The following is a 19,951-nucleotide window of genomic DNA, read 5'->3' on the forward strand; positions in this document are numbered from 1 at the left end:
GCTCCTGACCTGCAGCACTGAATGGCCAGGGAAGATACTCTAAAAACCCCACAAAACCCAGGAGGATTTGTTTTCTTCTTGTCACTATAGAAAAGGCCATGCAAGCAATCTGCTCAGACTGGACAAAGGACAAGCTGGCAGAGATGGCTGCACAGCTCTCTGGCAAGCCTGGCTGTGTTTGTGTTTGTTGTTACTGGGTGTTCTTCCCAATTTACTCTTCCCAGCTCCTGGCTCTGCAGCACCACAGTACAGAGTAGTACCTATGGTGGCAAATGGCCTTTCAGAGGGAAAAAAAAAGAGTACAGAAGGAGAAAAAAAAAATTTCTTATCTCTCCCTCCCCAGTCAGGCCACACTGATTCTTTATTCTCTTGGGAAGACATCAGGCAGTTGCATCTTTGTCTCTAATTCTGCCCAATAAGTGGCTCAGCTCAGTTTAGTGATGCCCATTAGTGTCTCTGCAATTAAAAGGCTTTCAGTATTTTCAGTACAAACCAGGCTATTCAGAAACTTTACATGGCTCTAACAGAACAAGAAATTTGGCCAAAAAAAAGAAAAAGTGACAAAGAGGATAATAGGAATTTTCTTTTTTTTCACATGAACCTATAACTTTTCTGCACTGCAAGGTCTTTGGGAAACCTCCTCAGCCTGAATTTTTTGGTAAGCACTAGAGAAACCCAAGAGATCCTTTCAGCCTGCAATTAAGGGATTGGAGGAGAAGCAATGAATTGCTTTAATATTAAATTCACCTTTAAAATTGATCCTACAGAACAAAACACTGGAGGCTGGTAGATTCTCCCCTTCGAGAAATAGTGTTGGATTTGGTGGGAGTACCACTCAAAAGCATGCAGAATCAGGCCTCAAGTACATAAAATATAGGATTTGGTGCTTAAATTTAAAAATATTTATAAATAACTTTAAGACATTCAGGCTCAGAGGTGTCTACAGCCAAGTATTTCCCTCTTGGGAACCACAGGGATCCACATCCCTGTGGATGCCCAATGAAGAAATTTGATTTATGCTTAACATAGAAACAAAACCTGCCATGCCAAGCTCTTTGGAAAGTCTCCCTCAGCCCTTTGAGAGCACGTGGGGTACACATGTAATCATGCAGAAAGCATTTGGGAGTTGCAGAGCCACAGCACAGAGTGTGACCAGTCCTTCCCATACATTCACAGCATTTGACAGAACAGCTCCAGAGGGATTCCTCAGCTGTTGCTGTGCTGCAAGGTCAGCCTAGCTAAGCCTGACCTGAGCTCAGCTCTGCTCTCATGGTGGAGCTGCACCTGGGCTCAGGGCTGGGGTGAAGCCACCTGGGAGAGAAGGGAGACCTTGGGTGCTTGAGCAAAGCCAGGCTTGGCTTGGAGCCCTCCCCCAGCTCTGTGACAGCAGCACTGACACAGCCCCATGGCCCTGGCTCCAGGGCACACATCCAGCCACGCATCCCCTGAAGGGAAGCCTGGAACTCGGCTCCCAGCCCTGGAACCTGGCTGGTACCTGCTGCAGGACAAAGGCACGCACGGGGTTAAGGGCAGAGGTACTCGTTGGGATGCTCCTGTCACACCTCAGAGGACACCCGGTGGCAAAGCAGCCCCAGAGCCAGGTGGTCCCAGGACAGCAGAGCATGGGAGCCCCACTCCCACGTGGAGAAGCAGCTCCCTTCAAGAGGGCACGGAACCACAGCAGCCTTGGGAAACAGGCCAGGTCAGCCGCTTTGGCCACAAGGATATTTGTCCACGAGACGCAGACTGGGACAAACTGGTCCCACAGAGCACATCCTCACTGGAAACATTGAGCCGGATGGCTCTGCAAGCCACCAGCTACAGCCCTGAGCAAAAAAATGAACTCTAAATGTCTTTTCTCCCATGGGTTTCATCCAGACCCATTATGTACTTGTTTTCAGCATGTTTTTTCCTGTTAAAACACCTAAAAAAAAGAGGAAAATGTTCTTTGGCACTTGTGCAAGAATGATCCACAGACGTGACACTTTCCTGTCCTTCAGCTGCTCCTTGGGCTCATCTCTAAAGATCCACGTACACAGAGTCTGTGTCCACCCTCTGGGCCTCTCCAAAGAGGAGGAATGTGCAGAGCCCAATGCTGTTCACAGCAGCCACCAGGTTGAACACAGAAATCCAGGAGCCAGTGGTCTCAATCAGGTATCCAGCCAGGTACACACAAATGACACCTGCAGAGAAGAGAAACACACGCAGAGGCTCTGGGCTGGACCCTGCCCTCTGCAGGGAGAGGAAAGGATGAGCTGCAGGAAAAGTACTTTACCTAGGAGGGCTCCACCTGTATTTGCAACCCCTGGGAAGAAAAAGTGTGAAAAGAAATTGTGAAAACTCACAGACATGAGCAGTTTCTTCACAGCTTACACCAACCCCCGGTCTGCACGTTGGGCAAAATTCTGATCATGGAATCACTGACTGGTTTGAGTAGGGATGGACCTTAAAGCCCATCTCATTCCATGCTCCTGCCATGGGCAGGGACACCTTCTACTATCCCAGGTTGCTCCAAGCCCCATCCAACCTGGCCTTGGACGCTTCCAGGGATGGGACAGCCACAAATTCTCTGGACAACTGACTGAGACCACTGACACAGCCCCAGCCCACCCCTGGATGCAACAGAGCACCTCATAGATGTAAAAAGGGTACCTTGGTGGTGTTACCTGCCCCCAGCACTGGCAGGTTTACTGCAGAAGGAACCTGAGGCTGCACATGCAGAGCAGACACCGCCCAGAGCTGCTCCTGCTCAAACTTTGATGCTGGTGACCATGTCCCCCCAACAGATGCCACCTCTCAGCACAGAAACCCCCCAGAATCCTTACCAAACAGCAAGCCAGCACACGAGGGGGCCAGGTCCTGCACATTTACCGAGATGCCACTGGTGAGAAACAGAGGAGGGGAAATAAATGGCTGTTTGAATAGAACCTAACTGCTTTTCCATCATTTACAGTTGGCTTTGTCAAACAAAAATTGGCACTCGCAGGAGAAAGGAGATGCTAAGAGAAAAGCAGGTGAGGAAAGACAGAAAACAATTCAATTCAAAGTGTTCAGAGGGGCCACAATGCAATTCCCCTCCTGCTCCATCTCCCTCACATTGGCTGGTCCAAGCCCTTCCATGCTAGAGGTTTGCTAGATTACTTCCAACCCACAGGGCACTAAACTCCACCAGCCTCAGGATCCCAAACACAATGCTCAGGCAAGTGCCAGCTCTTGTTCTCAGCCAGGATGGAGGCAACCTCCCCTGAGACCCCAGAATGCCAAACGTGCAGGGGAGCTGAGAGCCACTGTCCCCATGGCTCTCCTTACCTGTGGTTAAAGGTCTGCAGTCCAACAGAGGCTGAGGCAAACACTATTGCTTTGCAGAAACTGGAGGTCTGGCCCAGGCACAAAGCAAAAATGCTTGAGACACCAGAGCCAATGACCTGGAAAAAAAAGGAAAATTAAACACCACAGCACGTTTCCTGTAAGGAAGAAAGCAATTCCTGCCACAAAAAAAAAAAAAACCTGTTCTCTTTTCCAGTGGCATGAGTTTGTGTGCACCCTCTGCTCCTCTTTCTTTTCCCCCCACAAGGTCCTTCTGTGTCAGAGGTCTGTCCAGAGGGATGTGATGCTGCAGATCAGAGGACATGCTGTGTTCTCACCCAGCATTTCTATTTCTCTTCCCCCTTGTATTGCTACTTCCTCAGTACCTAAGGGGTCATTTAGAATGACCAGGGACAGGTTGTAAAAGAAAACCCCTTCACTGTGCTCAATGCTACCATTAATCCAGGCTCTGTTCCTCAGTTAGGGTTTTCCTCTGCATTTCCTTTCACACATCCTGACTACCAGCTAATGTGTAAAGCCAGAAAATCTTCCCTGTTTCCATCTACAACCCCCAACCCAGCTCCATACAAGGCCTAGTCTGCCATGTAACAGAGTTTAACTGGTAACTCAGGTATCTCTCCCACAGCTTCAGCTCTCTTACCTGCATGAACTTACGAATGGTGATGGTTCTGTACCCTGGAGAAGAAAGGGACACTTGGAGTTAAACACAGCTCACCTTGTTGTCCGGCCAGGACTACAACATGAGTAGATTGCAGATGCCCAGATTTCATCTCCAGGTGAGTATTATGGATGAGGGAGCCCCAAACACAAGGATGGGGTTTGGACACTGGAGAATTTATTTTGCTTTTGTATCAGAACCTCACATTGTCTATTTGCTGGGTCTTCTCCCTTCTATCAAGCTCACCTTCTCCCACCCAGGTCCTCTTCCCACATCACACATAGGAGCTGAGGAAAAGCCATTAAGAGCTCTCACCTTGACTGATTAAATGATCAGACAGAAATCCACTGAACAAGCTCATTGGAATTGCAACCAGCCAGGGGACTACATTAAACACCCAACCCTGAAAATAAGTGAAAACCAAGAGAGATCTGTTGTCAGAGCCGAGTTTGTTTGCAAATATTTTGACAGTCTGTGGTACCTGTAGAAAGGAGAAATAATGAGGCACTCAGGACTTATTGCAGCACCTCTAAATCCTTTGCAGAACTAGCTCTCAGCTGCACCATGCCCCACTCCAAGCCCTGTGAGGGAGCAGGTGCACCACAGGGCTGCAGCAGTTGTAGATTTATTGTCTTTCCTTCTTCCCCAGCAATGCTGCATCGAGGGGAGAGGCAGAAAACTTTGGGAAAGAGGGATTAAATGCGGCAAAGTTAACCGCTCAGCAAGATGATGTGGTGGGGAGCCACAGAGCCCTGGGAAGCTCAGTGTGGGTTTCCTGTGGGTGCCCAGCAAAGCTGCTGGCAAAATTTCCAGCAGTTTCCAGCTCATTAGCAGCATTACAGTGTGAGGCTGAGGGAGCAGAGCTGGATTTTCTAATGGCAGGATTAGGTAACGTTATGGGTAGCAACATCCTTCGGCCTATTTTCAATTAAGTGAGCTGCTGCTGTAATCACAGACCATTAGTGGTCAGATGGATTACAGCTGCTCAGGGGCACTTTGGTGCCCAGATCCCACAGGAGCTGAAATCACTGCGGGCTGGACTGGATTTCATGTCAGCTGGTTGAACCTACTCATCCATCCATGCATCCATCATCCCCAGCATCTCCCCTTTGCTCAGAGCCCATCACCCTGCAGAGGCATCTCCCCTTCCTGGCTGGTTTCAGGATGCATGGGAGGGCTTAAGAATCTTGTTTTTGAATAATCCTGTTAAACCTACTCCTGGAAATCACACCAGGGTCCACCTGCGTCTTTCCATGCCTTTGAAATTTGGGTCTTGGTCACTTTTGACAGTGTTAGCCCATGGGCTTTGTGGGGTGCTGCTTCTGGTCTCTGTTAACAGCTGGGGCTGCTGAGCACATCAATCCCAACCTTGTCTCATCCCACAGCCCATCAGCCCCTCCATCACCTTCACTCAGGTGACACAGGCAGCTGCCCAGCTCACCTGCAGCAAGGGATTTTGGCCAGCAGGTGACACAGGTTCCCCACATTCGGGATTACCATCTATCCTTTAAAATCAAGCAGCCTCAGCCCCCGTTTTAAACTGCACGAAGTGATTATCAGCTGCAGGAGCACTCTGTAGAGCATCTTACATAAGGGCACCATGATATAATGCTTAACAGATGGTAAATTACTGCTACACAAGCACATTACTCGAGGTGCACAGATCTTGTCACAACAATATGTTTGCTGGTTTAACACATGATTTTAATATAAATATCAAGTATGCCATAAAGAGCTTTACATGTGTAATATGAAGAGGCATTTGTAAGCAGTTCTGGAAGCTGCAAAAACCTAACACAGCCATTGTGGAGAAGACTGAGATTCTGAGAACAAGATGAAAATACTACTCTCAGCTCAGATAAGTACTGCATAACTTTCTGAAAAATGGGAGTATCGTTTGTGCTGAGAAGAGGGAAGCTTCTGTAGTATTTTTGGAGTATACATTATTAATGGTAATTATCATTTTCAAAAGCAGGTCTGAGTTGTACAGTGTTAGTCCAGTTTAAAACCCTGTAAAAAAACTAGGAGTGAATGGTGGTTATTTACACCAGCATAATGTCATGAGCTTTGTGCTAGTTGAAAATTATCTTTTCCTCCGAAGAAAAGCAGTCTATAACCCATTACAACTTTCCCTGCACCCTTCAGCATCCCTAAACAAGCAATTAGAAACCTCTGCAACCTGGAGAGGTCTCCAAAAGTATCTGCAGGGATGCCATGGCTCCTAACCCCACAGGGAAAGCTCCCACCTCCTCCACCAAATCCCTCTGCCATCATCTTCCTCCCTCTCCAGCCCCTTTTGGCAGGCACCCGGCACAGCTCCTCTGGACACCAATGCCTCTGTTTTGGAACCGACCTACCTTGGACTCGGGAAAGGTTTCCTTAAAGAAAGTCGGCAGCCAGGAGAGGAGGGTGAAGAAGGTGCTGGCCGTGGAGAGCTGAGCGATGATGACAGCCCTGAAAATACAGAGCTGAGAGGAAACAATCAGCAGTGACAGGTCATGCTGGCCAGGAAATGGGCACTCGCTATTTCAGCTCCCAACAGAAATCCTTGAGATTTTTGTCATGGATAACTACTTTTGGCTTCCTGAGATTTTTGTCACAGATAACCACTCCTTTCAGCTTTCTCCTTGCAGCTGGTTCCTTCCCCACCGCACAGCCCCGGGGCCAGGCGAGGTTAATTGAAGTGCTAATTATGGCACCGCATTTCCCACAGCTCCCTTCCAGCCCTGCGAGAGCCCTCCTGCTCCGAGCGGTGTTGTTTAGGATTTTCTAAGGATTTGTTATCAGCTCCATTGTTATTCGAGGCAGGAATGGGTTTGCTGCCCTGCGGCCTCGTCATCCTCCTCCTCCTCCTCCCCGCCTTAAAACAGCCCTTGGGAAAACGCTTGGATGAGCATCAGTACCCACTGCAGCATCCCAAAGGAAAAATGGCCATTAAAAAGATGTTTGCCAGCACAGCCCGTGCCACCCAGTGCCCCTGAGCAGCACTTCTTAGGAGCCCATTACAATCAGCATTTCTAACAAGACCCGTGGAAAACACCACTCCGGAGGAGCACAGGACTCATCCAGGGGCAACAGCCTGGGAACGAGAAAGATTTGCCAGTAACATTCGAGCCTGATAGTCCTCTGGACAGAACATAAACCACCTTTGCCAAGCTTACCTTTTCAGTTCTTTATTTAGGCAGAAGGAATTAGAAAACTGGTTCTGCTTCTCAAATACATAAATAAGTGGACAAAGCCCACAGAGGCAGAAGAAATAAGCGCAGAGAGGAGAGAAGGGGATGCTCCCAGCCTGGCCAATGCATGCAGCTGCCTACCAGATCGGTGCCTTCCTAAACAGCTGCTTCCAGGGAACTTTGGTCTGCTTGGGTATCGAGAGCCCTCTCGTTAAATAGTTCATGGGGATGGTGAGTTCTGCAGGGAAGAGAACATCCAAAGGAAAGCTGTGGTCAGTAATTACCTGTGCAGCTGGAGGCAGCCCTGGGACACTGCTGTACAACCACTTTTAATCTCCTTCTAACCCTTGGGTTTTTTGGCTGTACTGGCACTAAATGCTCATGAAAACACCTTGTTACGTTGACCAAAATTTTTCCACAACCCTTCCCACCCAGCCACCTTCACCCACGTGTTATACCTCTTTTATAATTAAACCAAAGTCCCTTGGCAGGGACCAGGTTTGGATTCCGTGCAGGACCAGGCACATACCAAGCTCCTTGTGAGCTGGGCTCCCACACACCAGGCTCACCCTAACAATGCTGTAGCCAGGTGTAAGGGTTTGTCCGTACGTGGAATTACTCCTAGGCAGTTACTGGGAAGAGATATTGTGGATTAACTGGTTTTTAAAAGCTCTATGTGTAGATGCTCTTAGTTTAGAGTAAGTATCTTGCCCTGCTTTAGCTTAATCCACTTTGAAGATCATGCTCTGTTTTGTGTTTTCACTGGTGCTTAAAGAGTACTGAGGAGCCAGATCAGGCTCTCAGCAATGATATAATCCAGCATGGGACTTGAAACAGGAAATCAGCATTGCAAGAGCTCAAATCCTTGTTTTTGGGTTGGGGATCTTGGGTGAGACACAGCGTGTATTACAGAACACATCCGACAAAAGGCCTTTGTGTAAAACCAGGCATGATCTTGGAAACACACGTGATTTGTAGAAAATAATGGAGAGGAAATCACTTAGTTCCCAGATCCTCAGGAGCACTGCCAGTCCCAGGGATGCAGCTGGACTCACCTTTCTCACTCAGGAGGTATTTGCAGGTGCAATAAACCCAGAGCAACGTGAGCAAACCAGAGAAGTAGAAAACACTTTCCCAGCCGTACCAATCCAGGAGGAGAGATCCTGCACCACCAATCAGCAGCGTCCTGCAAGGGAAACCACCCAGATTTACTGGCCTGGCTGAGAGCTCAGACTGAGCACATCGATGGGAGACTCTCCTTGGGGTCAGTGCTGCTGTCACTGAACCACAGAATCCTAAAATCATTTGGGTTGGAAAGACCTTAAAGCTCATCTTGTTCCATCCCCTCCCATGGCCAGGGACACCTTCCACTATCCCAGGCTGTTCCAAGCTCCATCCAACCTGGCCTTGGACACTTCCAGGGATCCAGGGGCACCCAAAGCTTCAATGGGCACCTGTGCCAGGGCCTCAGCATTCTCACAGGGCAGAATTTCTCAGTCACTGCATGTGTGGGTGCTGCCAGCAGTCCCCCCCATTGCTCTGCAACATCCTGTTCCCTGAATGGAATCTCGGGCCAGATCCTCATGGCAGGAGAAATCCCAAAGGGAATTCAACCTCACCTGCCCCTCACTGAAAAACAGTCATTGAGGAAAGAAAAGGAGGTTGCTGGTGTGCAGTATCCCAGAGAATGTGTAAAGCAGCAAAAGAAATGGAAATACTGGAAAACTAGGTGGTTCAACACAGTGATATTTCTACTCAGCTTTTAAGCAACCCTTCCATTTAGAAAGGAAATTCTGATGGAGATCAGCAGAGATAGAGAAATTCTCTTCTTCCCATCTATCAGAGAGGACAGGTGACCAGTGTCAGGCTGACCCTTGCTCTTCCTACTGAATTGGGCTGTTTCCCATAGTAATTTAATGTTGCAAACAGTCTTTCTTTTTTGAAAAGAAAGAGAAAACAATACATAAATCCTTGGCAGGCAGGACAGCAACTGCCTGAGGCTTCCTCAGCTGCAGCCAGAGTCCTTGAGGACTCATGAATCCACATGTACTTTGGGCTGTGAGTTTTGCCTCCAACTATTTAATGGCATTTCACCACACACGATGTCCAGAGACTGTCACTGACTGCTCAAAGGCCTTTGAACTCACCCAAACTGTGATCCAGTCCCCACTGTGCTGTAGGTGAAGGCTCGCTCACTCTCCCGGACCCTCTGGGACAGCAGGCTGGCCAGGGATGGGAAGTACACCCCTGAGAGAAACAGGAGCAAGGCAGGGAGCAGTAAGGCAAACCAAAAGAAAATGTAAAAGATCCAGAGTGAGCTAAACACTGAAACAAAGCAGCAAAACCTTTGGTGAATTCAAAACAGGGATATAAAATAAATGAGTGGATCCATCACCATCAAAGGTTTGTTTGTGCCTTCTCCATAATCCTGTTTCACCATCACTACTGCTACTGTAAACCCATAAGTGCCAATGCACTTCCCAGTGCTGCAGCTTGGCAAGAGGGAAGGAAAATCACTCCAAATTATCCAAAAGCTTTGGCAAGGACAAATTTTGTCCAAGTATTTCGAAGGAGTATTAAAATGTGGAAAACCAAACAAGACCAGAGATGATTTCTGAAGCCAGCAGCTCCTGTCTGGCAGAGAGATTTCTGCAGGGGAATGACTTGTCAGTGACTTTCTCTAGAAATGTCATTGATTTTTCCCCTGGGACAAAAGAAGTTCTGGATGTGGAAGCAGATTTGAGGCACAGAATTGCTCAGACACCCAAGGGAAGGGTTCATGCACTGCAAAACACAGGACTTGCATCTCAGTGTGCTGCACATGAGCCTCTGTGCAAAGAAGCTCCTGAAAAGACGGACACACAGATATGGTCAGGAGAGGGGTCTCACCTTGCAGCAGCCCCATGAGGAACCTGGAGGAGGTCATAAAAACCAGATGGGCTGAAGTGATGTGGGTGAGCAGTGGGGTGAGGACTGTGAGGAACCCCCAGGCTGATGCTGAAAGGAGGAGGACTTTCTCACCTCCTATTCTAGAAGACAGAAAACACATTATCAAAGATAGGAGGGCAAAAGGGCAAAGTCCTGCAGTCAAGACTCAAGTGCTCTTCCCAGTTTAGCCTGTTCTCAAGAGCAACCTTTTGGTCAAACCAGTTCTTCTCTTGGCCCGTGGGGAGTAGCTCTGACCTTTTCCCTTCCCACCTCCTGCCAGTGCTGCCCATCCAACACCAGCACTCCCTGATCCCAGAGATCTCACAGCACTGAGCCACTCATCAGAGGATGCTGGTGGTGGTGGGGAAGCCCAAATGCTGCCACCATTCTGCTTTCCTTAACCACTGATGGTGTTTTCCATTTGCTCTTTTAAATCATCAGCTCTGCCTTTTACCATTCAGGTTTCTCCGGGTGTTTTCTTGCAAACTCTTAAGGACCCTAATTAAATAGCACAGTGCACTGCATGGATAATGCATCCCTTCCAGGCATGGGCTCCTCACAAAAGATTTCACAGAAAAGCTCTCTCAGTAAGAATAGATTGGCTGGGGAAAGGGACTCAAGCACATAATGATTCAGATCCTCCCTTAGAGCCAGCTGGGGAAATTGTTTGGTTTTTAATTCATATGACACAATGGAGACAGTTTTTCTAAACATGATGGAAACAGTGTATGGGGATTTGCTTGAGAAAAGACTACAAGAGAATATAGGGCAGAAAGAGTGGAAGTGATGAACTGAAAACATCTGTGAAATATTACCTGTGCAGATCAAATCAAAAAAGCTGTATTCACAGGATCCTAGAATAACTTCCAGGGATGAGACATTCACAGCTTCTATGTGGACAGTCTAAACTACCCACATCCCTTTTCAGCCAGAGCTTCTCCCCATGGACACACTTGACCCTCCACCCCATCACAGTAAAACTTGAGCACTGCCACTGCTCAGAACTGAGAGGTCAAAACCAAACCAAGCATCATTAAAACAAGAAAACATGGGAATAATTTCCAGTACTGATCACTGATGTGTCCTCCAATAATCTGTGTCAAGCAGTAGCCCCAGAAGAAGCTGCTGAGCACGATGCCGAACTGCTTCTTGTCCCAGTCGAAGTAGGAGCTGAGAGCCACGGCACAGATGGGCACGGTGACACGGGCACAGTACAGCAGGCACGTCCCCAGCAGCAACATCACCGTCCACACACGGGCCTCGGGCCTGCAGGGATGGACAGCAAGGTGGGGAAAGGGCAGGAGGGATGGTGGGTCCACGCACAGCGAGGATTTAGGGGTCGGGTTGGCTCTGCAAGCTGAGCCTGTCTCAAGAAAATGAAGGTCAGCACAACTCTCCCGAGGCACAGCTGCTCTGACACAGAGTGTATCCCATCTGCTGGCTTTTAGGAATGATGCCAACTTCATCCCAAACACTATTTGACCCCAGCAGCAAATGTCTGTCCATAGGCTGCAAGGTGGGACGGGCTGCTTGGACATCACTGGCTGCGGACAGAGGGAAAAACAGGAACAAACCTGGTTTGTTTGGTTCCCCCCACTCCTCCCAACCAAGAAACTGCTCTTTAAAAAATAACAACGAAAAGGTCAGGGCATGAGGTTGGAAGCACCTGCATGAGACACACCCCTTTCTAGCAAACATTAATTATTTGGCATTTCTACCCACTCCTCAGGGGAGGTGTTCTGTGTGTTACTCTTCCTGAAAAGGAGGGATATGCAGGAATTCTTCAGAGAGACAAGACTTGATGGGCCTGAAGAGCTCAGAGAGAGAAGCAAAATAATTAAGCCTAGACAGATAAGAAATTTTAGATAATAAAAGTAAAAATATGTTAACAGAATATATATTCCTGGTGCATGAATTCTCAGCCTCAAGAAAAGGGCTCCTACAGGCTGAAAGCAAGTGAGAAGCAAGTCAGTGTCGGCTTCTGGAGCAAACAAACACATTTTGCTGCAAATATCAGACCCAGGTGTAGGCAAATCCCTCTGCCTTCCCTCAGCCATTCCACTTTGGGTCCCCTGGTTTGCCAGTGAATTACAGAGTTAAAAGCTGAGTAAGAGCACCCACTATTGGTACTATTTGTATTTGATTATTTCTATGCCCAGAGGCCAGAGCACAAAGCACTGAGCTAACAGACTCTCTCTGCTCCAGAGGAATTCACTGTACTAGGGCAGTAACCTCTGGGCTTTCCACCCTGCTAAACACACCCACTCTCCATGTGGGAAACAACCCGGGTCACCTTTTATATCAAACAGAGAGCTGATTTCTCTGTACTGGAATTATGATAAATGTGGGTTAATCCCACACAGCGCAAACCCATTTATAAAGGTGTAAATGGGCCGTCACAGGGGGGAGGTGAAGGAACAATGAAGAGCAGAACAGGGCGGGCAGGTGAACCCACTGGAGGTGGATTTATTGCTGTTTCCTGACAAGGCAGATAAGCAGCTCAGTGCTAACCTCTGGCAGGAGGAACTGGAAATGTTTCAGCTGCTGTTTAGAAGGTTGGAACTGTTGTAACTGTGCACACACATGAGTGCACAAAATAGCACAGAAACTGGCAAACCTCACCTATCTTTGCTGGAGGAATGAGTAACCCAGGCTTGACCTGCCTCTATCATTTCAACTCGCTGGGAAATGCTCTCAGAGCCCCTCCTGGTCTTACCCTGAGAGGAAATTCTTTTCAATCATATCCCCATTTTCTGCAAAACCAATTTTTAATCACCAGCAGGTTTTTAATCACCAGCCCCAGCCAGTTCCAGGAACAGTGACTGACTCCAGCTTGCTACAGAAAAATCAGGGAAATCAAAGGCTTCAGGACCCTGCATGTCTGGGTCAGAGAAACCCCAGCAGGAGAACATGGGTAGGAATTATTGGGTATAAATCCCCCACCGAAGCAGAGAGCAGGTGGAGATAACCAGCCATGGAAAACCTTCCAGAGAGTCCTCAGGGACGGGATGCCTCCAGGTACAACTCCTGCCTTCCCTGCCCAAAAGGGCTTCTGCAGTCCTGGGCCATAATCTCTGTTATCTCCAACAGCACAGCACTGGTAAATTTAAACTATTGAACCTGCAACTATCCTGGTCACAGAGTAAAGCACAGCAGCCAGTGATGTGTGGAGGTATTTTCTATTATTTAGCCATCAAGATAGTTTCCTGAATAGTACTTTTCCCCTGCAGCAAAGGGACAGCTTTACGAGCTTTCACAGGAGTGGGGGTGAGCTCTGCCTCTCCAGTCATTTTGGTGTGCTCAGAATAACCTGCAGTTATCCTGATAAGCAACAGCAGCATTTTAATACTAGATCAACAGTTCTTCCTTTATCCTAAACCCTGTATGGCTCTGTAAGGTGTAAGAGGGAGAGAAAAAGACCTGAGCATCTCAAGGACTCTTTACTTTCTCTCTCAGGAAGCCTCCTCTCCAGCCGATGTTCTGACAAAACTCCAGGGATATATTTTTCTTTTGACTTTTATTTTTATTCCAAGTCACTAAATAAATCTCTGGGTGTGTGACACACTCTCAGTGCTCTCTTTGGCTACTACTCCATTCTACATTCTCTTCCTTTATGTTTAATTACATCAGTAGGGATTATGCTCACAAGTGGAGAATATAACGATGGCTTCAGACTACCACTTCCTCCACAGGCAGAACATCCAGCTAGGAAAATCCACGCAGAGTCTGAGTGTCAAATGTAATCAGTAGCTGCTCACACCCACCTGGAAGCATGGCAGGAATGATTTCTCTGCAAGGACAATGATGTGCTTGCATCACAGGAAAGAGCTTTGTAAATGCATTTTTTCCTAATTATAGTTATCACAGAGGCTGCAGATGACTCAACGCTCTGCTCAGGGCAAAACAACAGCAGAGGTTACACGGGAGGAACCTGGACTAGCACAAAGACAGGAATTAAAACCCTCCTTCCAAAACTAAGGAATAGTGACAAATCAAACAAAGGTTTTTGTGGGTGACATCAGTCATCTGAGAAGTGAAACTTCACCAGTGTTAACAGATAGAATCTAAGGAGTCCCCTGATGAGGGAGGGAGACAGGATGTGCTGCAGACAACCACCCTAAGTCAGAGCACAGGAAATTGCAGCCAGTGCTGTCACTGGTGCCACCATGCCTGATTCGCCCACCAGACCAAGCATCTCCCACCAAGCATCCCTGGGCCAGTCCTGGCTGTGAGACACTGCTGTGAGAGGGGCCAGCCCTCCACACCACCAGCAGGGAATCACTGGAGCTTGTCTGGAGCCACCTAACTGATGTAATTTGGTGCTGTGTGATGACAGTGGCTCCTCATTGCACAGCCTGTGCCCTCCTGACCTGCAATCCCCTTCTCCCCACAAGAGACTGACACTGCAGGTGCATCCCCTCCTGCACATCACCGAGACCCTCTTCACTGAGCAAAGCAGCCATGCAGCTAGAAACACATCCTATTTCACAAACCTCCAACCACCACCCAGACTATAATTAGCCGAAGCCCTAATGACACTTCCTGGGTGGATTTTTGAGCAGCCCTGTCTGATGTCCCTTGGTTCTCCTCCTCCCCCAAATGCAGCCTTGGGCACTGAGTGGAAATGGCTTTGCTTCCAAGCATCTACTGCTTTCCCTGAGACCCAGCTCCCACCAACCAAAAGGATACCCCATTCAGGGCACAGTGGTTAGGATGGATTTTCAAGGATGCCTGAGATCCCCAAAGGGGCAAAAGCAAGCTGAGCTGTCTGGCAGTGGAAGAGAGCAGAGCCAGCAGCACAGGGTATCTTTATTTGCAGTGTGTTTTCCTGCTGGAGGAATTTCTCCAGTAGATGCCACAGAGCAAATATTTATTCAACTTTTATTTCTCTTGACTCACCTCCCTCCTTTCCCCCAGTCTGCAGGGCTTTGGCAGACACTGCAGGTCACTGTTGAGATGGACTCTCTGGAGTTCAGGCTGTCAATTATCCCAGTTTGGCCCCCTCCAAGGCACAAGTCTGGACTGCCAGGTATTTTCAGGTGGTAAGAGAGCTGTGTTAGACAGCAAGGCTACAAACAGCCTGTCCCAGCAACAGCTCTTGGCCAGAAGCCATCTGCAATATCTGTGGGTGTTGTCTATAACTGGAAGAAGACCTGGGATATGCAGCTCCTGATCTGCACAGGATGGGCACAGGGACCATCAGCAGAGCACAATGCCCACCACCCAGGGAGGGCATCTCTACCTCAGTTCCCCTCTCTGAAAAGAGATCAGAAGCAGTTCTGTGGGAGATGCACAGAGAGCACATCAGCGCAGTCACCCCCAGTGCCCCCAGCCACCAGCAGTGGACACTCCCCAGACCCTGCCAGAACCCCAGGGCAGGATGGGGATGAGCTCACACGGTGGCACCGAGCTCCCAGCCACACCACCAGCTCCAGATCCAGCACACCCAGCAGCCCAAGCATGAGGCCACCTCCCAGGGAATGTCCCCAGAACAGGCAGCTGGTGCCTGTGGTCCCCCTGTGCTTGGTCACCTGTCAGCCATGGTGTATCAACACTTCCCTCTTCATCACTCATTCCCAGGCCCAGGAGATCATCTCCCTTCAAAAACACTCTTTTCCAGCTTACCTGCCTATAGCTTTAATTTACAGTCACCTCCACCACAAAGCAGGACTGACTGACGTGGCACCAACACAGCAGCAGTGCAGACACTCCTGTGCCAGGAGATAATACCCAGGTTGTTATTCTTAACCCTGTTTGACAGTCTTTTCACTTGTCACTCTTTGTTTTTCTCAACAATTTCTCCTTCACAATCTAACATGCTTGTCAAGAGAGAGGCTTGGAGTAATTTTCCCCCCCAACAGATTTTGTCATGCTGTAGACCAGCCCCAAGCTAACGATTTGTCACTGTCAAAAGTAGCTTTGGGTTTTAGAGGAGAGTTGCTGGATTTTTTTTTTTTCTCAATCCAGCTAGCAGCCAACAAGAGCAGCACAGAGGACACAGGGCTTTTTTTTTCCTGGGAAAACTGCTGGCTTCCTGTCTGCCTCCTGTGCTCAAGCTCCCTCCGCAGAGCCACAGATGCCAACAAAGTGGTGTTCAGCAAATAAGCTCTGGGTTTATTCCCTCTCTTCGTTTCTTGCTTTTGGCAAAATCAAAGATGAAATTAGATTTCAGCAGCTCATATGAGCTGGAAATAGTTTTTGAGTCCAGGTGGAGGTGGTGAGAAAACATAATAATAAAGCAGAGGCATGCTTTGCACACTGATCTCAGGGCATACATGGATCAAGCAGGAATTCATTGTGTGCCTGGTTTATGTTTTCCATGCGAAAAAAGTTCTCAGCAAGGTCACTATTAAACCCAGGGTGAGGAACTTGTAAAACAAAAATTCCAACCACCAAAAATACCCCAACCAACTAAAACTGCAACATCATGTTTACAAAAGATGAGGGCAGAGAACTCAGAAAAAACAACTGACTGTTGTCTCTGGGCAAAGATCAGGTGACTGGAGAGCAGCCTGTGGCGGGGTAGGACTCCTTTTATCTCTGGAGGTTAAAGAAACTGCTATAATCACCCTTTGTCTTCAGGTGTAGCCAGAGGCTGGGAGATGCAGAGTGGCTTCAGGAGTCATTTGCTTCCCAGGACACAGAGACATTTTCATGCTGCATTTCCCTCCTGGAGGCACCATCCGAAAGGTGAGCCCCACATCCACCGCTGGATCTGCTGGTGGCTTTTGCTTTTCACTGCTTTGGTCTTCCCTCAGTTAAACCCGAGATGCTTAAACACATCCACTGCAGAGTGGTCCTGCTTTGGCATGTTAGGATCGACATTAAGAAATGCTCTCTAACTGTCCAGATGTGCTACATAAGCACGAGGGCTTTGTCAAGCCCCGAACAGAAATCCCCAAGTGCTGATCTTGGAAGAGATGGGTGATAATGGAGCCATTGGAAACCTGCAGAAAAGTTTGGGAAAGGCAAGCAGGAGAAAACACAAGGCAGGAAGAGTGGAAGAGGAAGGAAAAGCCAGTTGAAAAAAGGGAGGGCAAAAGAAGAAGTAGCATGAACAAAGACGAAAAAATAAAACTGCCAAGATAACTGTTTATCTCTCCTTGCACTGACAGGTCTTGGAAGGCTGCCTGGCATGTCTTTTGTTGGAGCATGAAAGGAGAACCCATGTCACTTCCCCCACTTGATAACACCTTGCCTCCATGGCAGTAACTCACTGCTTGGAAACTACAAAAGTTATTTATTTGTATACACTGTTCACAAATTGTCCACCAAATTCACCCAATGAGGTGCCTTACACAACCTGACAAACCTGCTCGAATGATCTGCTGGCTCATTCCCCCTTTCTGCTCCCTCTTACTCACCCTCCACCTGCCCAGTTTACTTTACACCATAAAACCTCCAGAAAACCTCCCCAAAGGAGGGTGGTGACCACGTGTGTGTCTACACTAAACAATGGGGACATGATCGCAGCTTCTGTGAACTACAGCAATATAGATAATGATCTGACATGCCTTAGGGTTATCCTGCTGCTCCTTCCCATTAATAGGATTCTCTCAACTATTAAGCAGCATTTAGCAGGGTAAGAACCACTTAAAATGTCTGTCTCGATCAACAGGCTGTCTTCATCCATTTTGTTTTGGAAAGTTTTATCTATGTTTTGCATTTTTTTCAAAGAGATTTGAGAAACAGGAGGGCTTGTTCCAAATGTTTGTTTGGTATTTTTTTTTTCCTAGAGGAGAAACCTACAAAGTTTTGCCTCATGAAAATCTTGTGTGGGGTCCCACCGTTCCCATTTTACAAAGACTTAGGGGTAAGTTAGCAAGGGGGAGACAGAGAGAAGGAATTTTCCTAAGCGCTTTAGGAAGAAAGAATCTTCAAATGTTAAGCGCCTCTTTGCCGAAGGTCTTCTTTAAGACCCACCCCGTTACTCTTGAGGTGAGCGTGGATTTGATGAGATTTCCCAATCTCTGACTGCAGGAAAAGCCTCCCTCGGGACAGCAGTTTCGAGCCGGTTATCAGCCTGCTGCCACTGCAGAAAGCAATGGATGAAAACCACCAGCTTATCCAGGGGCTGACTGCTGCTGGAATGGGCAATCCCTGCCTTGGCCTCGTGCTCCTGTGCACTGGCACGGGTGTCCTGCTGCTCTCCTGGCAGGGCGAGCTCACCACAGTGTGACCCCAAGGCGAGGGGAAGAGGGAAGCCCCAGGTGTCACCACGGTGGCAGCCAGACACCAGTCAGGTGAAACCGAGCCAGATTTCTAAAGCACACGGAGTCCAGGGGCTCCCAGTTTGGAAAAGCCTCTGACCGTGAATTCCAGCTGCCCCACTGGTACTTTGGAATCATCAGATGATTCCAAACCTCAGATGGGAAAAGGGGATGATGCTGAGGTCTTGGTGCTGCATGACTTGCCCAGGGTGGCAGAGAGGAGCAGCACCGCCCCAGATGTCCCAGTCTGATCCCAACACTGGGTCACCCTGCCTTTGCCTGTGTCCCTGCTGTTAAAAGTGGTCGCTTGGGGTTTAACTGCATTTTAACTATTTTAATGACTTTACATCAAAAGCAGTTCATGCTGTCTAGCTGCTGCCCAGCTTCTGTTCCAGACTTTATCTTAATGAATGACTATCGCCAGTACAAACATCCCCACTGGAACACCTCGATAAAAACCTCGTACCGGTTTTGGTTTTAATTCACTGATTACAGGCCAGAAATTGCCTACCTTCCCCTTCCCTTCTACCGTCTCTGCTGGAGTCCGGAGGAGTGAGACAGCGGGAACCGCCCGGGGCGGTGGGACCGTGTCCGCCCCGGAGGGCAGCAGCGGAGACGGGGACAGGGACAGGAGGGTCCCGGCCCGATGGGGAGCACCAACCCCTCCCCCCGAAATTCCCTCTCCGGGAGCGATACGGGCCGCCCGACCCCTCTCCATCCCGGAGCCGCATCCTTCCCGGAGCCGGGGGCGGCAGGAACCGGGGATGCGGGGAGTGCCGGGGCCGGGAGGGGATGCGGGGAGTGCGGGGAGAGCGCCGCGAGCAGCGGAGCGGCTTCCCCGGCAGCGGCAGCGGGTCCGGCCTTACCTGGACCAGTAGGGCTCGGTGCCGCCATCCCGCCTCATGCCGTCCCGGGGACCGCTGCCCAGGGCCACATTCCTGCCGGGCCCCCCCGCGGCCATGCGGGCAGCGCCTTCCGCCTCCCCGGATCACATCGCGGCGGCCGCCGGCTCCGTCCCTCCCTCCATCCCTCCCCCGCCGGGCCACGGCCACGTGTCAGCGCCTCCCGCCGCCCCCGCCCGCCGTGCCGGGAAGTCCCGCCCGGCCCGGTGCCGGTCCCGGTGTGCGGCCCCGGGCAGCCCCGAACCCGCGGAGCCGCAGGGCTCCGGAGGGCACAGGTGCCGGCCCGCGGCGGGAGCGTTCACCCCGTCCGGCACCGGCGAACCGCGGGGTTCTGCTCCTTCCCTCTCCCCCGGTAATTCCTGACACCACCGCCGGCCACAGCGAGGGCAGGGAAAGAGGGGACGGATCCAGATCTGTCCTCCCGCTCCCATCCCCGGGCAGGGAAAGAGGGGTCGGATCCAGATCCGTCCTCCTGCTCCCATCCCCGGGCAGGGAAAGAGGGGTCGGATCCAGATCTGTCCTCCCGCTCCCATCCCCGGGCAGGGAAAGAGGGGTCGGATCCAGATCTGTCCTCCCGCTCCCATCCCCGGGCAGGGAATTGCTACCTGCTGCCGCAGCTCTCACGGCCTTGCCGGCAGAAAAGTCTCTGTTTCTGGATTTTAAGGATTAGAAGCGAGTATGACATTGGCTTCCGAAGATAAAAGAAATAGGGATAAGTGTTGTTACAGCTTGATTTATGTCTGTTGGATA

General features: G+C 49.5%; 1 protein-coding gene across 1 annotated transcript; it reads right to left on the minus strand.

Moving 5' to 3' along the window:
• Window positions 1-2,005: 2,005 nt before the first annotated feature.
• SLC17A9 (solute carrier family 17 member 9) lies at window positions 2,006-19,301 on the minus strand. The gene is made up of 13 exons (XM_062505114.1): window positions 19,166-19,301; window positions 11,158-11,355; window positions 10,051-10,190; window positions 9,309-9,408; window positions 8,217-8,347; window positions 7,303-7,399; window positions 6,343-6,439; window positions 4,301-4,388; window positions 3,968-4,002; window positions 3,310-3,425; window positions 2,826-2,881; window positions 2,276-2,305; window positions 2,006-2,183 (listed from the first exon to the last, which is right to left on the minus strand). Exons 1-13 carry the CDS (start codon window positions 19,258-19,260, stop codon window positions 2,020-2,022), a joined length of 1,347 nt encoding a protein of 448 aa, XP_062361098.1. The 5' UTR covers window positions 19,261-19,301; the 3' UTR covers window positions 2,006-2,019.
• Window positions 19,302-19,951: the final 650 nt, after the last annotated feature.

The sequence above is a fragment of the Cinclus cinclus genome, chromosome 18 (assembly GCF_963662255.1).
Source record: "Cinclus cinclus chromosome 18, bCinCin1.1, whole genome shotgun sequence".
NCBI classification, from domain to species: domain Eukaryota; kingdom Metazoa; phylum Chordata; class Aves; order Passeriformes; family Cinclidae; genus Cinclus; species Cinclus cinclus.